Below are 20,293 nucleotides of genomic sequence, written 5' to 3' on the forward strand. Positions count from 1 at the left end.
TGATTAATTTTCCCCATATAATACAGTTAGACAATAGAAAAGCTGAAGTCAGAATCTGCATATAAGACTCCAATTCCTTCATTCAATAAGGCTGAGGAATGCATAGGAGGAATCTCTAAACCAGTCTGACAAATGTCCCTGGCAAACATTTTTCAAATTTGTACCTTCCAGAGACACATTTTGGTCAACGTAGCATCTCTGGAGTAGAGTCTTAAGTTTCAGGTGTAAATACAAAGCTCTTCAGGCTTCTGGGGAAAAGAATCTCATTGATGGTCTGTGTGCACAAAGGGCCAGAGAATTAGTGTTGAGGCTACACCCACTATGGAAAACAACAGTAAAATAGAATTGCCAGATTTGGTTACTAATTTTTTTTTAAGCTTATTTATTTATTTTGAGAGAGACAGTGAGAGTGAATGGGGGTAGGGGCAGAGACACATGGAGAGAGAATCCCAAGCAGTCTCCACACTATCAGCACAGAACCAGATGCAGGGCTCAAACTCACAAACTGTAAGATCATGACCTGAGCAGAAATCAAGAGTCAGATACTTAACTGATTAAGCCACCCAGGAGCCCTTGATTCACTCACTTTTGTGATCCTTTCATTTATCCTTTCATTTACCTATTATGCTAAGGATACTTTCTTTCTGGGAATTTTCTCTCCTCACGTACTGGCACTAATCTCTATTACTTTTCTCCCACCACTCAGCAATTTCTCTCTCTGGCTTCCCACTCCCCACCCAAAGAACCTTAACTTTGGAATCCTTCAGGAATCTGCCTTTTGGCCATTCTCAAGTCATTTAAATTATCTTGCCCATTTTCACAGTTTCATCTTTCATTTATTTAATGAAAAATTTCAAATAATATCTGAAGGCAGCTGTGGTTTCCAAGTTCTTGAAGATAGATGTTCCTTCTGAACATTGCCATATGGATTTCTCATGCGTAAATCAATTCATGTTCAATTCAATTATGTTCAAAACCAAACTGATCATCTTCCCCTATGCCCTATACTTGTTCTTAATCCTTTATATTCTGAACAAAGCTTATAATTTTCACAAAATTAACCAATTCTCTAAATCATAACTCTGGGAGTTGCCCTGTATGTTTACATCTTTCCCAATCACCAAGTCCCTTCTGCTCAAACTCTAAAGACTTTCTCCTTCCACCTCTTCTTTATTTAAGCACAAAATAATCTCTTTCAGATCTTCATGCTATCTAACCATGCCTATTAAATTAACCTACAAATAATAATAACATATTATAAATATAAAAGGACAAGGGCTCCAAAGCAATAACAACATCCATTTATTAAGCATCTTCTCTATGCCAGAAAAAAAAAAAAAAAACAAGAAAACAATCCTCTAAACAATCCTTTAGACTGAATAAAAATGAGAAAGTCACACATTTCCACATTTCTCTTATAATGCTATAAATATAGGGAAAGTCAGAAAGAGATTAAGTTTATTTGGGATCTTGAACAAAACCTTTTTAGGAACCATTACATCAGGTTGAATGAAATTTTGTTAGTCTCCAGAGGCTGGTTAAGGGAGGTTTGAAAAGATACTCTTCTTATCTGGGTGTTTCCGTTAGGGAGGACATTCGAACAAAGGTTCTGGTCAATTGAGATTAAATTGGTCATTGACTCCACATAGGTAACAGTCAGCAGAGGGATCAGACAGGGTCAACCATGTAATGCAAGTATTGGCACAGGATGACATTCATGTCTGTCAACAGACAGCAGCTCAGACTCCAGCATGAAAAATACATATAGCTGTCTTGTGAACTGGCATCAAAGTAGTGTTTAGAAGGTTCTATTAGGACATTTTTAAGATACGGCTAACCAGGTAAAAAGTCCATTGCCCCTGAACAATGACATTTATTTGTTGTTTGCTTCAGCAAACATTTATTAAAACCCTGTTCTGTGCCAAGTAGAGAAGTGCTCTATAAAAGAAGACACTGGAGTGTAATGTGTAGTCTGAATAACATAAATTTATTAGAAAACAAGGGTGTAAACTATTATTTTTAAAAAATTTTCAATATTAGATGCTAGGAAAATATTTAAATAAATGTGAAAGAAGAAGAAATTAACAAAGATTAAGAGCACAAATGAATGAGTTAACTATAAAACCAAAGTTGATTACTTAAAAAGAAAATATATGGGGGCATCTGGGTGGCTCAGTCAGTTAAGCATCCGACTTTGGATGTCACGATCTCACAGTTTGTGGGTTTGAGCCCTGCATCGGGTTTTGTGCTGACAGGTCAGAGCCTGGAGCCTGTTTCAGGTTCTGTGTCTCCCTCTCTCCCTGCCCCTCCCCTGCTTGTGTTCTCTCTCTCTCTCTCTCTTTCAAAAATAAATAAACATTAAAAAAAAGCCAAAAAGAAAATATATGAACTTATTTAAAAGTGGTCAAGAAATTTTTAGAGAAAGCATGATTAATGGCATAAGAAATGGAAAAGAAAACAAAAGGATAGAGAAATAAAATTTTAAATATAATGGTTTAAGGATGCATAAGTATAACAATATATTGGGTAACAGATATAAAATTGACTTTATAGAAAAACATCAATCACCAATTTAGCCCAAGAAGTCAAATCCAACAGAAATGGCAATGATGAGGAAATTTGAAGAAACCAAATTTGAAGAAAAAAAAAAGTAGAGTATTTCTAAAATTCTAGTAGAGTGAAAAAGAAGAAATTTTGCACTACCATCCCCTCCAGCAAGGATCATTTGGCAATGCCTGGGAACAGTTTTGGTTGTCACGACTGGGGAGGGAGTGCTACTGGCATCTAGTGGGTCCAAGTCAGGGTTGCTTATATCCTCAAATGCACAAGACAACAAGGACTATCCAGCCCAGATTGTTAACAGGGCTGAGGTTGAGAAATCCTATTCTTGAGCATATAAATAGATGAAAAGCTATTCATCTAATTACTTATGATGGCACATGCAAACATTATAAATAACCTTTTAGCAAGTCAGATGTAACTGTTCCTTTAAAGAATATTGCACTTTGAAACAGTACACTTTGTCTTACAAATGAAAAAAATATTCAGTTCAAGAAATCTATTAATGATGTGGCTATACTAACAGATTACTGGTGGAAAACCTGATCAAGACTTGAGGGAAAAATCAGAAAATGCAATGGCAATTCATGATAAAATTATTAATATTTAGGAAGAAAATAGCTCCCTGAATGAAAGACATCTTCTAGAAATTTGGAACAAAACATATTTACTGGTGACCAATTAAAAGCATTTCTTTTTTTTTTATTTTTTTTATTATTATGTTTATTTCTGAGACAGAGAGAGACAGAGCATGAGTGCGGAAGGGGCAGAGAGAGAGAGAGATACAGAATCAGAAGCAGGCTCCAGACTCTGAGCTGTCAGCACAGAGCCTGACGCGCGGCTCGAACTCACAAACCGTGAGATCATGACCTGAGCTGAAGTCGGTCGCTCAACCGACTGAGCCACCCAGGCGCCCCTAAAAGCATTTCTATTAAGGTCAGTACAAGATAAAGATATTTACTATCACAACTAGTATTCAACATTCTATGGAAAAATCTTAGTAAATGAAAAAAGATAAGTAAATAAAAGGAGAGTGTTACTCTTAAAAAGAAATTTTTAAAAGAACTTTATTTAGGTTTTAATTGATTCTTTACTTAAAAATCTAAAAGAAAAGACTGCAAACTCTTAAAATAGAGTTCAATAATGTGACCACATAGAATATAAATAAATAAATAGCTATTCCTGTTCATAAAAATTAACCATTGAGGGAATTTTATAAAAATAAGGATTTATTTACAGTCGCCACCAAACTATAAAAGTATTGGTATAATACAATGTCTGTATTGTTAGAGAGAAGAGGCCTCTAAAAATTTAGTGAAGAACATAAAAAACGTCCTTTATTTCTTTCCTGAAGATAGAAATATCCAATAGTGAAACAATGTGAATTCTTGCATTAATATTCTCATAAATTAAAGCATTTATCAATCAATAACACACAAGATTGTTTAATGGACAGTGATAGATGGATCCTAAAGTGTATTAGATACAATAAATGTATAAATATATTCAGTATAATATTGAAAATGACAAAGAGAGGGGATTTGTCCTTCGATATATCAAAATGTAAGATGAAGTTATTATAATAACAAAATATAATATTGTCAAAGTTTAAAAATATATGTCCCCAGGAAAGAATAGCATTTCAAAAAAATGTGTGATGAGGATAAAGAATATGATGACAATGGCATTTTATATCACTAGAAAAAGTAACTGATAGGTGATAAATGATATTTGGTCAATTGGCTAACAATTTATAAAAATATTCATCTATCCCTATTTTACACAGACCCCTGCATTTGAATTTAAAAATTCAAGGTAAAACCAACCCCTATAATAATATTAAGAGTAAATAAGGGGCGCCTGGGTGGCTCAGTCGGTTAAGCGTCGGACTTCAACTCAGGTCACGATCTCGCGTCCGTGAGTTTGAGCCCCGCGTAGGGCTCTGGGCTGATGGCTCAGAGCCTGGAACCTGCTTCAGATTCTGTGTCTCCCTCTCTCTCTGCCCCTCCCCCATTCATGCTCTGTCTCTCTCTGTCTCAAAAATAAATAAACGTTAAAAAAATTTTTTAAAAAAAGAGTAAATAAAAGAAAATGCATTTGTGACTTTTTTAGGGAACGCCTTCTACTTAAGATGAAAATAAAACCATTAAATAAAATACTGATAGAAAACACTGCACCCAACTTAAATACTATTGATTACAAAAAATGCCTGTAAACAAAATTAAAAGTACAGCATATCATACATGCATTAGAAGGCTAAGACCAAAGACTGCTGCTGCATGCCCTTCCAAATAGATTGTGTGTCTGTTGCTTGAGGACAGTCTGTGGTTTGATCGATGGTGAGGGAGTTGGGAATGGGAAACATAACACTAAGCAGATTTCTGTTTCCGGAGGCTTTGGTCATGAAGGACATAGTGGACATTGGAATGTATTATTCTGATCCAGTACCATAACAAGGATGAAGGCAGGTGTCTTTACTCCTACATTGATGGGAGGTAGGACCTTGGTGACCCATTCCCATTTAAGATTCCTCATCTGTAAACCTGGAACTTAAAAAAATATCCCTGCCTATTTCCAGTTTGTCTGTGATAACTGGTCAAATACCAAGATGCATTTGAAGTACTTCTTTCTTTTTTTTTTAATTTTTAATGTTTATTTATTTTTGAGAGAGAGGGAGAGACAGAGCACAAGTGGGGGAGGGGCAGAGAGAGAGGGAGACACAGAATCTAAGCAGGTTCCAGGCTCTGAGCTATCAGTGCAGAGCCCAGTGCAGGGCTCTAACTCATAAACTGCAAGATCATGACCTGAGCCGAAGTCGGACGCTTAACCGACTGAGCCACCCAGATGTCCCTGAATTACTTCTTTCTAAATATAAATGGCTTGTGTGAAGACACTTGTTAGAGAGCTCAGACTACCAGGATCCTGTAAAAAGGTGGAGCTGATGCCAAGTGAAAGAACTCAAAAAACTTATTTTCTAGCGAATGAGGATATGGAAATCAGTCAAATTTAAAAGCTGAGTGAAGCAATAAAGTATACAATACATGTCAAATTTGGACCACACAGAATTACAACAATTCACTCCACTTCCTTGACATAACTGAATTCAGTGTTTTTCTCCTTGGAATAAATATTCGTTTGCAAACTTCTGGCTGATATCTCACTTAATTCCCACAACATTCAGCTTGTGCCTGCCGCTCTGAACGCCTCTTCCCATTATCTGTACTCTTCTACTTCTGATTTGCAGTCCTGTGTTTCTCAGTACCTACCCTGCTCCATGCCTCCCACTGGTTCATCCAACCTCACCCTCCACATTGGCTCTCACAGTCCCTCTCCTTGGTCTGCTCTTTCTGCTCCTGCCATCTTACCTGGCTCCCAACAGAGGCAGAGCTGCCTTTCCCACTCACCGACCAGCCACCTATGCATGTGGGTGCCTCTATAAGGAGCCCAGCATGTAACCCAGCCCTGCTGCCAAGATACCCTTGGGGCTTAGAAATAATATAATCAGATGAGCAGCATGATTCTAGGTGTGAGGACTAGGCTTTCCCTAAGAGGCTCATCACTAGACTGAAGCAGATCAGTAATATGTTTACCATTCTCTTTTAATTATTTTTAAAATTATTGTTAATATTTAATTACTTAAATTTTAACTATTTAAATATTTGTAATATTTTTCAATAAATATAAACATTCTTTTTTCTCTCCATTAACTTTAGATCCTATTTATTGCCATATAAGCTGCAGGCAAGAAATACCCTCACACTTCCTCCTTCTTTCCCTTCTCCATTCCCAAATTTAGTCACCTACACTGTAATATTTGTCTGGATAAGATATATAAATTTATGTAAAGTGTTAAAGCTATGATTAAATATTGCATATTTGTGTTTCAGTTGTTTGAGCCTTAAAGGAAATAAATTTTGACTGAAATTTTTTTTGATTTGATTTTTATTTGATTAAATACACATTATTCAACACAGAATCTAGAATACATGGTGCTACTAATATAAAATCAATTCTTTCCTTTTCTACTGATTCTATTGCCCATAATTATGCCAAATTTCTATTTAATTTACATTGGACCATGGTTTTCTTGGACAACTTTCTGTTTTCTGAAATTCAAATTATCTTCTATTTTCCTTGCTTACAGGATAAAGACAAGCTTTCTTCATCATCTCCCTAATGCCTTACTGCTATTTATTCCTAATGATAACTAAATGCTTGCAAAATCAAATGACCATACAAATATTCTCAAGATCTTATTAAAATGAAAATTCTGATTCATTAGGTCTGAGATGGAGCATGATTTCTAAATTTCTGACACCCCTTCTTCTCTGAGGATTTATTTTGTGCAAGGCTTTAAAATATTCTGCATTTTCTTAAGGTTATTTATTTATTTGGAGAGAGAGACAGCATGAGTGGGGTAGGGGCAGAGGGAGAGAATCCCAACCATGCTCTACGCTGCCAGCACAGAGCCCAATGTGGGGCTTGAACTCAGAAAACTGTGATATCATAACCTGAACCAAAACCAGACACTCAACCTACTGAACCACCAAGGCGCTCCTATATTCTGCATTTTTTAAAGTATATCAAAATGCTGCTTTCCTGGGATTACTTTACATGATATCCTTGAATAATTTCCACTCATACTTGGTTGGCGATTAGATATCCGTTTTATTTTGCTGAAGCACACACTCTGGTTTTATTAAGAAAAAAAAAAGGAGGCAGAAAATGATAAATATTCTGTGTTCCTGCCTGTCAAAAAAACTGTTTTTGCTCTTACACTTTATTGATGGATTTGGCTGTATATAGAATTGTTAGGCTATAATAATTTCTCTGAATATTTTCAAGGTTTAGTTTAATGTAATGAATAAGACTAGAGATAAAAATTCTGGTTCTGTATGTCTACACTGTAAAACTTAACTCCTTGCTGCCTTAGTTTCTCTACCTGTAAAATGTTGATACCTATTTCATTGAGTTGTTGTACAGAATCAGTAAATCTGTAGTTTTTAAACTGTTAGAATACAAATTGGCATATAGAAACTATCAAGCAAATCTCCCCTATTCATAGCTAGGTTTGTATAAACCAAAATTAAACTTTCTGGTCTTTCTTTATAGGTCTTTACTCTAAAGCATTAGGTTCTACTTTTCTTATCCTTGGTACTTTGAAATTTCACAATATTGTTTCTATATATGCTTTTTTTTTCCAGTTCTTTATTCTTTTTTCCTTCTTTGCTCAGTAGTATTCAATTGGATAAATGTAGCAAATTTGTTTAATCTCCAATTGACAGATTTGAGTTGTTTTCACATCTTAGCTGTTTATACATACAGCTACTATAAACATTCTTTCACACTTTTGGTACATATATAAAACACTTATTTGGGGTATGAACTATAAGCGGAATTGCTTGGTCAAAAAGATACTTACCTTGGGGGCACCTGGGTGACTCAGAAGGTTGAGCATTTAATTTCAGCTCAGGCCATGATCTCACAGTTCATGCATTCAAGCCCCGCATCAGGCTCTGTGCTGACAGCTCAGATTCTGTGTGCTTTGGATTCTGTGTGTCTCTCTCTGTCCCTTTCCCACTCATGCTCTGTCTCTCTCTGTTTCTCAAAAATAAACATTAAAAAAAAATTTTTAAAGAGATGCTCACCTTTATTAGAAATTGCCAAAAAGTTTCCTGATGTGTCTGTACTTAGAACCTGAGTGTGTCAATTGACCCATATTTTTGCCAATACTTAGTGTTGTCAATGTATTTAATTTTTGTTATGCTAATAAGTTTATATTGGTATCTCATTGTGATTTGGTATTTTATTTCCTATGAATAATAATGCTGAGCACTTTCCACATGTGTATTCATCTACTGTCTTTTGTGAAGTGCCTATTTAAATCATTTGCTTAAATCGCTTCTCGGCCTTTTGGCTAAGATCAAGTGTAGTAGCTGTTCTTATCAGTTTAATACATCATTTGCTTAAAATTTTAATAAGCTGCTTGTTTTTTCATTAATTGATTATGGAACTTTATTTTTCAGTTATAGGCATTGTGAATATTTTGTCCATCTGTGACTTGCCTTTTCTTTTTTCTTTAATGTCTATTTATTTTTGAGAGAAAGACAGAAACAGAGAGAGCGTGAGGGAGACACAGAATCCGAAGCAGGTTCTAGGCTCTGAGCTGTCAGAACAGAGCCCCATATGGGGCTTGAACTTACAAACTGTGAGATCCTGACCCCGAAGTCAGATGCTCAACTGACCGATCCCCCCAGGCACCCCATGTTTGCCTTTTCAAATTTATAATGCCACCTTTTGAAATTGATTTTTTAAAATTTTGATGAGGTTCAACTGTTGATTTATTTTCTTTCATAGCTAGTGCTTTTTGCAGGCTAAGAAATCTTTCCTTTCCTAAAGTTCATGACAATATTATTCTATTTTTTCTTTTAGAATATTTATAGTTCTAGCTTTCAAATCTAGGTTTATATTATAATTCAGTAAAGATTTTTTTGAGGTAGGAGTTAAGGTTCATTTTTCTTTTATACAGACAATTAGTTTAGTGCCATAAAGACATTTTTCTGTCCCTGAATTGCATTACTTTCTCTGCTGAAAATTAATTCTGCTTGAAGCTATTTCTGGTTTCTTTATCATTTTTTTCAATAATGTATTGATCTATCCTTACATGCATACAAGGCCACCCCTAAGTTATGTGGGACACAGTAGGATCACTGCCTAAATAGAAAACAATTTAATTAGATAAATAATTGAATTAAATTACATTTAGCAATTAATTAGATAAACTAATAAAAACTATGTTTAAAATCCACTGGCTGGTGATCTTGAATGGCTCAGTTAGTTAACTGCCCAACTCTTAATCTCAGCTCAGGTCTTGATCTAAGATCACAAGTTCAGCCCCACATTGGACTCTATGCTGGGCGTGAAGCCTAGTTAAAAAAAAAAACCCACTGGCTCATGTGGAGTATAATTATTTATAGATGAAGATTTAAAATTAAGGATAAAATGTATTTATTGCTGTATTAGTTTGTTAGGCTGCCATAATAAAGTGCCACAAACTGAATAGCTTAACTGACAGAAATGTATTGCGTTATAGTTCTGGAGCTTAGAAGTCTAGGATTAAGGTATCAGACATGTTGGTTTCTTCTGTTGGCTATGAAAGTGAATCTGTTCAATGCTTCTCTCCTGGCTTCTGGTGGTTTGCTATAAAACTGGCTTATAGACACATCATCTTGATTTCTGCCTTCATGTCCACATGGTATTCTCTATCTATTTATATGTCTCTGGGTCCAAATTTCAGTTTTTATAAGGACATCAGTCATATTGGACCAAGACCCACCCTACTCCAGTGTAAGTTCATCTTAGCTAACTATGTCTTTAATGACTCTATTTCAAAATAAGATATATTCTGAGGTACTGGGGGTTAGAAATTCAACATATAAATCGGGTGGGGGACACAATTCAACCCACAACAATTGTCCAAGCAGTGCACATACATTTTCTTGTCTTTTTCGGTCTCCAGGGCCTTCACTACAGTGTTAACATCAGCAAGGTTCTCCCTGAACTTTGAGGAAGCAGAGCATAGCCCTGATTATTTCCCCTCTAACCATGTTTGATTTCCTTCCTGAATGTGGTAATGAACCCTGCATGGTGGAGCAACTGGCAGTGAGAGCACTTTCTTCAGGAGAGTAAGAAATGAGGACAAAAAACCATCGTTATACACCTTCTGAGGTCAGATAACAGACAGTTTAACCTTCTACATTATGGTTGGAAGTTCTGCCTCTTGAGAAGATGCACAAAGTAACAAAAGATATTCATTGTAATTAGTGGACAGAGTCTGAACAATAAACTTAGTCAAGGAGGTCAGTTATTAGTTTCCAAACACAATGTCTCTGCACAATTAAAGGGAGAGAAATGTGACAATAGTTTGGGCTGCTTTGAGAGCCCAGGTAAAGTCATTGCCATGAACTTGCAATGGTCCCAATCTGATCATTGGTGCTATTGCTTCTAGCAGTTGCTCAGTGGTACAGGGGTAGCAGGAGACAATGACATAATAGTAGCTGTGATGGATAGATCGTGTTGAGGTTATTCACACAAGTATGGTTGAAATGATGAACTATGAGGACTATATTTCATAGACAAGAACTTGAAAAGAAAAGAGGACTGAAAAGATTGGGAAAATATACATAAGGTATGTTCAAGGATTCAGAGATTGAGTATCTCTGAGCTTTGGCAAGGTTCAGGCCATGTCCATTCATGATTGACTGAGTATCTACTGTGGAGATAGAGGACAACACAAGTGAGGATAGAAGAGCTATGGGGCTATGGATGGGGACAAGCTTTCGACATAATTACATGCAAGTATCCCAGGATTCTCAGGTCAATATCCTCAACAGCTTTTTCATCCATCAAAACTTCCTTTCCAAACATTTTTCTCTGTCTCTGCCCTCACAACCCCACAAAACCTAACTCACAGATTGGTGTGGCTACAAGTTCATGGTAACCAACCTTAAACTAGACTCTCAATATTGCCCACAAATCTTTTCACTGTCTACTGGAGACTGAGGTTTAGAGCAGGTCTGCGAGCCAAGTGCACAAGTCCTCTGTGCATCCTGCAGAGACACCAGCTTTTGAAACACACAAACCATGAGGAGAACTTTACGAGACCAAATCAGGAAAGTACTGACCTGCCTGCTGCACACTCATTTCAGCAAGTCATGCCCAGCTAGAGTTGAAAAACACTGTGGATGGCCTAACAAGTTACTTCAATAAGAGCTTGGATATCATGTCTGCTTGGAGCCACCATAGCATTGGGGATCGTGGGAAGATTCATGAGATGAGGAAACTCAGGTCCTATCCTGAGATGTTTCATGTTATTTAGGGAGAAAATTCCTCTAGTTAAGAAAGAAGGAGAAACAGAAGCATGTGGCACTTTCTTCTACTTTCATTACACCAAGTGTTTAATCCACAACTGCTAACAGAAGCAGACACAGAAAAACAGTTACAACCAGAGATAACTCCAAAATTACAATGTGAGCCTGATCCCAAGAATAATAAAACCTCGAATATTTCCTGTAAACTGGGACTCCCTAACAAAAACAGTTGTACCCTAGATTTTTGTTATGCTGATATCTTAAAACAAACCATGACCTTTGTGAACATGATGATGGCAATTCACCATAAACAGATTACTATAACCCTGATAATGTTGGTAACATTTTGTGTGATTTATTTCCCTATAAATGTATGTTGGGTTTAAATGGCAGAGTGTATCTTCTGAGTCTGACAACTGTGAACTCTGCAAAAAAAATATTACTCTCTGTTTTTAAACACATTTTTGTCAAATCTTCATTTATGACATATCCTTCATATTAGGGAATGCTGAGAAAAAAATATATGAGGGGCGCCTGGGTGGTTCAGTCGGTTAAGTGTCTGACTTCAGCTCAGGTCATGATCTCACAGTTTGTGGGTTCGAGTCCCACATCGGCCTCTGTGCTGACAACTCAGAGCCTAGAGCCTGCTTCAGATTCTGTGTCTCCCTCGCTCTCTGCCCCACTCCCACTCATGCTCTCTCCCTCTCTCCTTAAAAAATAAACAAACATTAAAACAACTTTTTTTTAAGAGAAAAGAAATAAGAGAATACCAGCAAGGGCCTACACAGGGAGTGACAGGAAGCTCTGCACAGACTTAACTGTTCAGGCTGAGCTAGGAGGGCTTTCCAGCTTCACAACTTTCCACAAACAACTATGGCAAGACCTCCATCTGGAATTCGTTTTCCCTCTCCTAATAAGAAGTGAAAGGGCTTAGACCATTGTACCTTGGGACACACAGAAGCACCAACAGATTGTCAACACCCTCATCAAACCCACAATATTGCCTATACATACTCGTATAGACACACAGTGATGTGTAATCACAGTGTCAGGTTTGGAGCTCAGTGTATGCCTTCATAAAACATGTGTATTTAGTGGCTTTGTACTCACAGAGCCACACTATCCCACTAAATATGTATACCAACAGCAAATGATTATTTATACCTACACAAACACAGCTTATACACATACATTCACATGCAAATCCAGTCCTTACACATGTTTATTAACACATCTCTCAGATACACATCAACAAACATATCAACACACTTTCACATTCCACATTCCACATTTTGTTTCACTAACAAAAAATGCATGCATACAGATAAGCTCACACTCCTGTAATCTCAACAACACACATTCTTGCACATGCATTCAAATGCCCTGCTTTAGCTATGTGTATACAGAGGAGAGAGGCAAGCTAGGGGTTAATGCTTCCAGCTTACCCTCCAGTCTCAGAGGAAGCCAGAGTATGAGGCAGTGGGGCCCAAGAGGAAGGAAAGAATTAATGCTGGGGAAGGGAAAGGCCAGACTTAAACAGGTCTTTAAATAGGTCCGAACTCACAGTCTCTGTAAAAACCTAAATCACAGGAGCCAGTTAGAGCTGCTTATGGTCAGAGATAAAGCAGAGCTCAAGGTGAGTGGTCCCCTGTGCCCCAGTCATCTCTGCCCTTCCCAGAGAACAGTAGGACTCACAGAGTCTCTAAGAATCTGAAATGCAACGCAATGCACTGTGCGGAATGACCTGACTTATGCTGGCTCCAGGTCCAGAGATCCATGACTGGTGAATTTCCTTCTGAGATGGGGAGACAATTCGCTGCTCACACTGTGTCCTCCAGGGAAATTCTAGACAAGTAGGCAGCCTGCCTCCACACTCAATCCCTCCACAAAGGACACAGGATCTGAACCCTACCCCACTTCGGCATTCTTGCTACATGCCTTAGTTTTAGATACCCCAAAGTGAGAGAATAGACTAAATTTCTCTGAAGCCATTCCTTAGCAAGATCTCAGTCCATTTTATCCTTTACCCTTCCAGACTTGAGCAACTCGATTAAACTGATGAACATACCTATTTCTACATAATGAGTGGGGTAATTGAAGTCAACAGAGGTAGTGGTATCAGCACTGGATTCAAACCCATACTCACAGATGAAAACTGAGCTCCAGCAGTGTGAGAACATTTTTCTTGCAACCATATTCCCTGAAACAAAAGTTACGCCAAGTTCTCACAAATTATATTGTACTTTGGAGAACAGAAGCATTGAATCTGAAATTCAATGTGTGATCACCCTGGCTGTAACATAGAAAAAAAGATGGCTTAATTTCTTCTGTCAATAAGCACCATGCTCACATGAGGTCTAGCATATGGTAGGCAAGGACAGGGACATATTTATAAGCAGGGAAAGGGGGAAGGAATTTTGGGCAAGAAGGGAAATTATATTGCCCTTCTTTTTCCTACTTTTTAGGGAATGTACATCTCTTTCCCCCAACTCAGCAGCAAGTTGATGACCTGTGTCTCCCCTCAGAATTACTATTGAAAACCTCACACACTGCACAAAAAAAAAAAAAAAAAAAAAAAAACGAAGATTGGTTAGTCTTGGCTAATGGTTAATTGGTTAACTCCTTGTCCACTCCACATTAGTTGCAGACTTAACTCCTTGCAAGTCTGAGGAGGGAAAAAGACAAAGGAAATGCTGATAGTGAGGACATCAGATTCCATGGGAATGTAAATGTAGAGAAGAAAGAGAGGCACCAGTCAAGAGCCCCATCTCCTACCTCAGACTTGGGTTCCTGGTCACCACCTAAGAAGAGTCACCACTCCAAAAAGAGTATGTAGAACAGGTAAGTTTCCCATGAAGGCTGATGGGCAGAAGTGTGTAAGTGTGTATTAAAAACAATAACATGTAAAAGCAAATAGTGTTATATTTACAAAAATAGCAACATTTTCTATGAGTAATTAGATTATTATGCTCTTTGAGACATTGTAGGTTTACCCAGCACCTTTATCAGAGTAACAAAAATGGCCTCATTATGCTCTCCCAGGTGCCCATGAGACCCAGTGAGTATGTCTTCACAAATGGAGGGTGACTTACAGGGGGCAGAAGGGAAGGAGAAAAGAAGATTCTGGTTCAAACAGAAGATAAAACTGAAAGCCAGGCAGAAGTGCATGAAAAAGAACGTTAAACACCAGATAACGTGTGTGTTTCTGAATTTTCACTATGCCCTGGAGAGGAGTATTTGTTCTGAGCAAAGCCCTAGCTATTATCTAGGTAGGATAGTAAAGTTTCCAAATTAAAGCAAAATTTATAAGTTCTGATCCACATTTCTCTCATAATGCTATAAATATAGGGAAAGTCAGAAAGAGATTAAGTTTATTTGGGATCTTGAACAAAACCTTTTTAGGAACCATTACATCAGGTTGAATGAAATTTTGTTAGTCTCCAGAGGCTGGTTAAGGAAGATTTGAAAAGATACTCTTCTTATCTGGGTGTTTCCATTAGGGAGGACATTCGAACAAAGGTTCTGGTCAATTGAGATTAAATTGGTCATTGACTCCACATAGGTAACAGTCAGCAGAGGGATCAGACAGGGTAAACCATGTAATGCAAGTATTGGCACAGGATGACATTCATGTCTGTCAACAGACAGCAGCTCAGACTCCAGCATGAAAAATACATATAGCTGTCTTGTGACCTGGCATCAAAGTAGTGTTTAGAAGGTTCTATTAGGACATTTTTAAGATATGGCTAACCAGGTAAAAAGTCCATTGCCCCTGAACAATGACATTTATTTGTTGTTTGCTTCAGCAAACATTTATTAAAACCCTGTTCTGTGCCAAGTAGAGAAGTGCTCAGGTTGGTGTACTCGTTAGGGCCGACCTCATGAAAATTCATCATGCAGGACAGGAGTTAGTAAATTATCACCTGCAGACCAAATCCAGCTTGCAGCCTGTTTTTGAAAATAAAATTGTATTGGAATGTAGCCACACTCACACATTTCCATATTGACTGTGCTGCTTTCATGCTACCATGCCCAAGCTGACTAATACCAACAAGATTGTATGGCCCACAAAGACTAAAATATGCGTGATCTGACCTTTCACAGAAAACAGTTGCTGGCCCCTAATCTAGGAGGAGACATTCACTATACATAACAGGTTTAACTGCAGGTGTACAATCTGTCACTCAGTTATCCTCCAGCCTAAATTCTCCCGGTAACTCCTAGAATCAAAAATAACTCATCCTCACTACGTACAATGCCATTAAGACAAAGTGCTTTGCAAACTGGTTTCCTGTCCTGAAAAGTTCCCAAGTGGCTTAAATAAATGGCTGAAAAGAACCTGTTGGAAAGGTTAAACAAATCAATTTGTCCTAAACAATAGAAGGATGAGAATTACTATTAGTGACATTATTAGTTAAGATAGTTTTCTCTTAACAGATTCTACTTTCATGGATAATATTGATTCTTATACAGAAACTACACTTGCAGCTAGTATGTTCTGACACTACTTTGAGTGACATAAATATGAATGAAGGCTAAAGAATGACATCACTTTATGTTCCAAAATTTAATTTATTAAAACATTTGAAATTATTCCAGTTTACTTTTAAAGTCAGTCAACCTATTATTCAATGGCTTCTTCTAAAATATTATAAATAATACTAATAACTTATTTCATTGTTACCACCTGTAGAGCATAGATTACCTTCCCAAGGAAACCAAATTAACCATCCTGTGATGCTGGCTTTAGAGAACAGCTCTTCACATCCTGCATACTTCATCCTACTTGGGATCCCAGGACTCGAGAATTCCCAATTTTGGATTGCCTTTCCTCTCTGTGCCATGTATGTTGTGGCTATAATTGGCAATACCACTGTCCTCCATATAATCCGAATTGACCACACTCTGCATGAGCCCATGTACCTCTTTCTAGCCATGCTGGCTATCACTGACCTGGTCCTCTCGTCTTCCACCCAACCTAAAATGCTGGCTATACTCTGGTTTCATGCTCATGAGACTGAATACCACGCCTGCCTCATCCAGATGTTCTTCATCCATGCCTTTTCCTCTGTGGAGTCTGGGGTACTCATGGCTATGGCCTTGGACCGTTATGTGGCCATCTGCTTCCCACTCCGTCACTCAAGTGTCCTGACCCCAGCTGTAGTGGGTAAATTGGGAGCAGCTGTGATGATGAGAGCATTGCTGTTGGTGAGCCCCTTCTGCATTATGGTCTCCAGGATGCCCTTCTGCCCCAACCAGATCATTCCCCAGCCATACTGTGAACACATGGCTGTGCTAAAGCTGGTGTGTGCAGATACTAGAGTAAATCGTGCATATGGGCTCTTTGGGGCCTTCTCTGTGGTTGGCTTTGATATGATTGTCATCAGTGTATCCTATGTGATGATTTTGAGAACTGTTCTGGGGTTGCCTTCTGGTGAAGCCCAGCTCAAGGCTTTTGGTACATGTGCATCCCATATCTGTGTCATCTTGGCTTTTTATATCCCAGCGCTCTTTACATTCCTCACCCACCGCTTTGGACATCATGTGCCCCGAGCAGTACATATCATGTTTGCCAATTTCTATCTCCTGGTTCCTCCCATGCTCAACCCCATCATCTATGGAGTTAGAACCAAGCAGATCAGGAACAGGGTTATTCAAGGTTGTTGTTGGAAAGATCCCTGAGCCAAAAGTCATAGTATAACAACCAACCCAATCACCTCACTGATCTAGGAACACAAATGCAGATAATTTGTCATGCCATCACATATCAGCACAAAGTCATCTCTGTGAGCAAAAGGCCCAGAGTTTAGTAACCCTCCAGAGTAGAACCAATTTTCAGGATGCCCACAAGAGCTCTCTGAGAGATGTGATTAACCACAAATGCTGAGTTGACCAATTTTCATCATCATAAGAAAACAGTGAAAAATATGTCAACCTACCAAATTAGTGAAGATTTTAAAGAATGCCATTTCCTGTCCATCAACTGATGAATGATAAAGAAATTGTGGTTTATATACACAATGGAGTACTACAGGGCAATGAGAAAGAACAAAATATGGCCCTTTGTAGCAATGTGGATGGAACTGGAGAGTGTGATGCTAAGTGAAATAAGCCATACAGAGAAAGACAGATACCATATGCTTTCACTCTTATGTGGATCCTGAGAAACTTAACAGAAACCCATGGGGGAGGGGAAGGAAAAAAAAAAAGAGGTTAGAAGGTTAGAGTGGGAGAGAGCCAGAGCATAAGAGACTCTTAAAAACTGAGAACAAACTGAGGGTTGATGAGGGGTGGGAGGGAGGGGAGGGTAGGTGATGGGTATTGAGGAGGGCACCTTTTGGGATGAGCACTGGGTGTTGTATGGAAAACAATTTGACAATAAATTTCACATATTGAAAAAATAAATAAATAAATAAATAAAAGAATGCCATTTCCATAGACCACCAAGGTGAAAATTATTTTTACACTATCACTAGAAGTACAAGTTGGTAAACCTTGTTAAAAAGGGCACTTGAAATTTCTACCAGAACAATTAGAAAACACATGTATTCCCCATCTTGGGATCTCTTTATAAAAATAGAATTTGAAAAAAAAAATTCAAAGGCACATACAGATTCATTATTTATAAAAACAAAAACTGGAAAACATTCTAATAATAACCTATAAGACCCAGATGAAGAATAAACAACTGAATATCATGTAACATTTAACTAATGTATTTGCAAAGAGTATGGAAAGGTATGTAAAATGACCAAGATAGAACATTAAAGAAAAAAGAAAAAAACATTTGCCCATAAGGCTATGGCCAATTCAAAAAGAAATATAAGGCATAGAAAAATATTCTGGAAATACATCCAAAATCTAATAATAGCAACTCAGAGGAGTGATATTTGTGGTTTCTTAATTTTATTTCTTCATTTTTATGTATTATTTAAAATTATCCTTGATTGAGGAAGCTTAATTTTAGTGTGAGCAAATGTAATTGAAACAACAAAAGTGTACAAAGAGGTTATTTCAGTGCCTAAGCCTAGGGGAAGGCAGTGGGCAACCTGAGAAGATGAAGGACTCTAGAATAACTTCCAGAAAATCTTTAAACTCCAGATGTGAAATTAAACCAGAATCACAACTTTTTGAGACTGGTAAGAATGAGGATTAGGTATGCTGAGCATTGGATTCTCCTTCCAAAATTTCCTAAATCCCTGATTCAATGGATTTCAGAATGACAGAGTGTGGGAAAAGAATGAAGGAGAATTTCCCTTCTGAAGATAACTATACTGTATGGTTAAAGGTAGTGAGAAAATCACTAGAAGTTTTAGTATTTGTTAATATTTAATTTCCTTTTATATTAAAATTTTAAGCTATTATTAGAAACTATTTTTTACTTTCATTTTTTTCTTTATGAGGTATACTTCTACAAAAAGTTGTACATATTTAATGTATATATTTTGATGGTTTGAACATATGCTACAGACATAATACCATCACCACAAACAAGGTACAATCACCCACCACAATTATTGAATTGGTCTTTTTATCATCCTGCACCATTCTCCTGTTAAAGCCAATACTGAAAAGGTTCTAGGCACTGAGGCTTTTATGTTACTAAAACCAACATCAGTTGAAGGTACTTTAAGAAGAATCAGGAACATGTTTGCTTCTCCCAGAAGAAACACTATTGGAGACTAAACGTGTCCCCAAAAATGAATAGGTATTCTGAAGGAGCATTTTCATGATCCCCAAATTTTAGAGTTATCAACAGACTGTTATACTGTTATCAGCAAATCAGTTAGTGATTGTGAGCCCCTCTTCCTCTTTTTAAAATCAACTTTATCTCTGTATAACTTGTGACAATAAAATGTAAGTATTTTAATGCACAGTTTGAAGAGTTCTAACACATATAAATGCCTCTGTAGCTCCCACCCCAGTTAAGACATAGAACATTTTCAACACTTTGGAAAAGTTTCTCTTGCCTCTCTGGAGCCAGTCGCCACCTCTGTACCCAAACCAGGCAAAGCCTGATCTGATTTCTTTCAACATATATTTATTTTCTCTCACTAAAACTTTCATAAATCTAAGAACAAATAATATATTCTTTTAATTCTGGTGTCTTTCACTCAGTATAGAGATTTTCAGATTCAGCCATACTGTTGTATGTATATGATAAGTAGTTATTTACTATTATTTCTGAGCAGTATATTCTATTTTTTCAACATACCAGTTGTCACCATTTTCCTTTACTTCAGCCCTTCTATTCTTCTTCCAAACATATTCTCTTCTTATCTGTGTTAGGGTTTTGCTCTAAATCGTTCCACGTCCCCCAGTTGTTATTTTCTAGAATATTCTATCTTCCTCTCAACATCCTTTAGATATCAACTAATACAACCTTATCAGTGAAGTGTGCTTAACTCATATATGTCAACTAATTCTTGCCCCCCACCGTAATTTTCTTTCAACATAAATATTTTATTTCCTCCTTATCTTAACAGAATATGTAAATATTCAAATACTTATTCACCATCAGTTAGTATGACTTGAATATAACTTCCATAAGTATAGCATACTTGTTCACTATTCTATCCCAAACCTAGCTCACCAGAAAAAACTACTTACATGAATGAATGATTAAATTTTTACATGTGCCTGCTACCATCGTCACAACAATTCCACTCCTGGCCACAAGATGGCATTGGCAGGTCCATTTTGCCTCCTTCCTGCAAAATGGGATACCAGACATTTCAGTCCTAAGGCCTCCTTTCATTATTCCCATGGAAACTTTGAAGGTTGTTATCTGTCTGATAAGATACCTTTGACAGATAAATAACAATTTGTCCCTCACTCACTTCTTTTTATTTACAAATATAAAA

General features: G+C 37.3%; 1 protein-coding gene and 1 pseudogene across 1 annotated transcript; both read left to right on the plus strand.

Annotated features, from left to right (window-relative positions):
• The first annotated feature begins 8,456 nt into the window (after nucleotides 1–8,456).
• On the plus strand, nucleotides 8,457–8,577 carry LOC132662676 (U2 spliceosomal RNA; annotated as a pseudogene).
• A 7,589-nt stretch (nucleotides 8,578–16,166) lies between these two features.
• On the plus strand, nucleotides 16,167–17,111 carry LOC132674378 (olfactory receptor 52R1-like). Its single transcript, XM_060627017.2, has one exon. The coding sequence runs from the start codon at nucleotides 16,167–16,169 to the stop codon at nucleotides 17,109–17,111; it is 945 nt and encodes a 314-aa protein (XP_060483000.2).
• Nucleotides 17,112–20,293: the final 3,182 nt, after the last annotated feature.

The sequence above is a fragment of the Panthera onca genome, chromosome D1, assembly GCF_046562875.1.
Source record: "Panthera onca isolate mPanOnc1 chromosome D1, mPanOnc1 haplotype 2, whole genome shotgun sequence".
NCBI lineage: Eukaryota > Metazoa > Chordata > Mammalia > Carnivora > Felidae > Panthera > Panthera onca.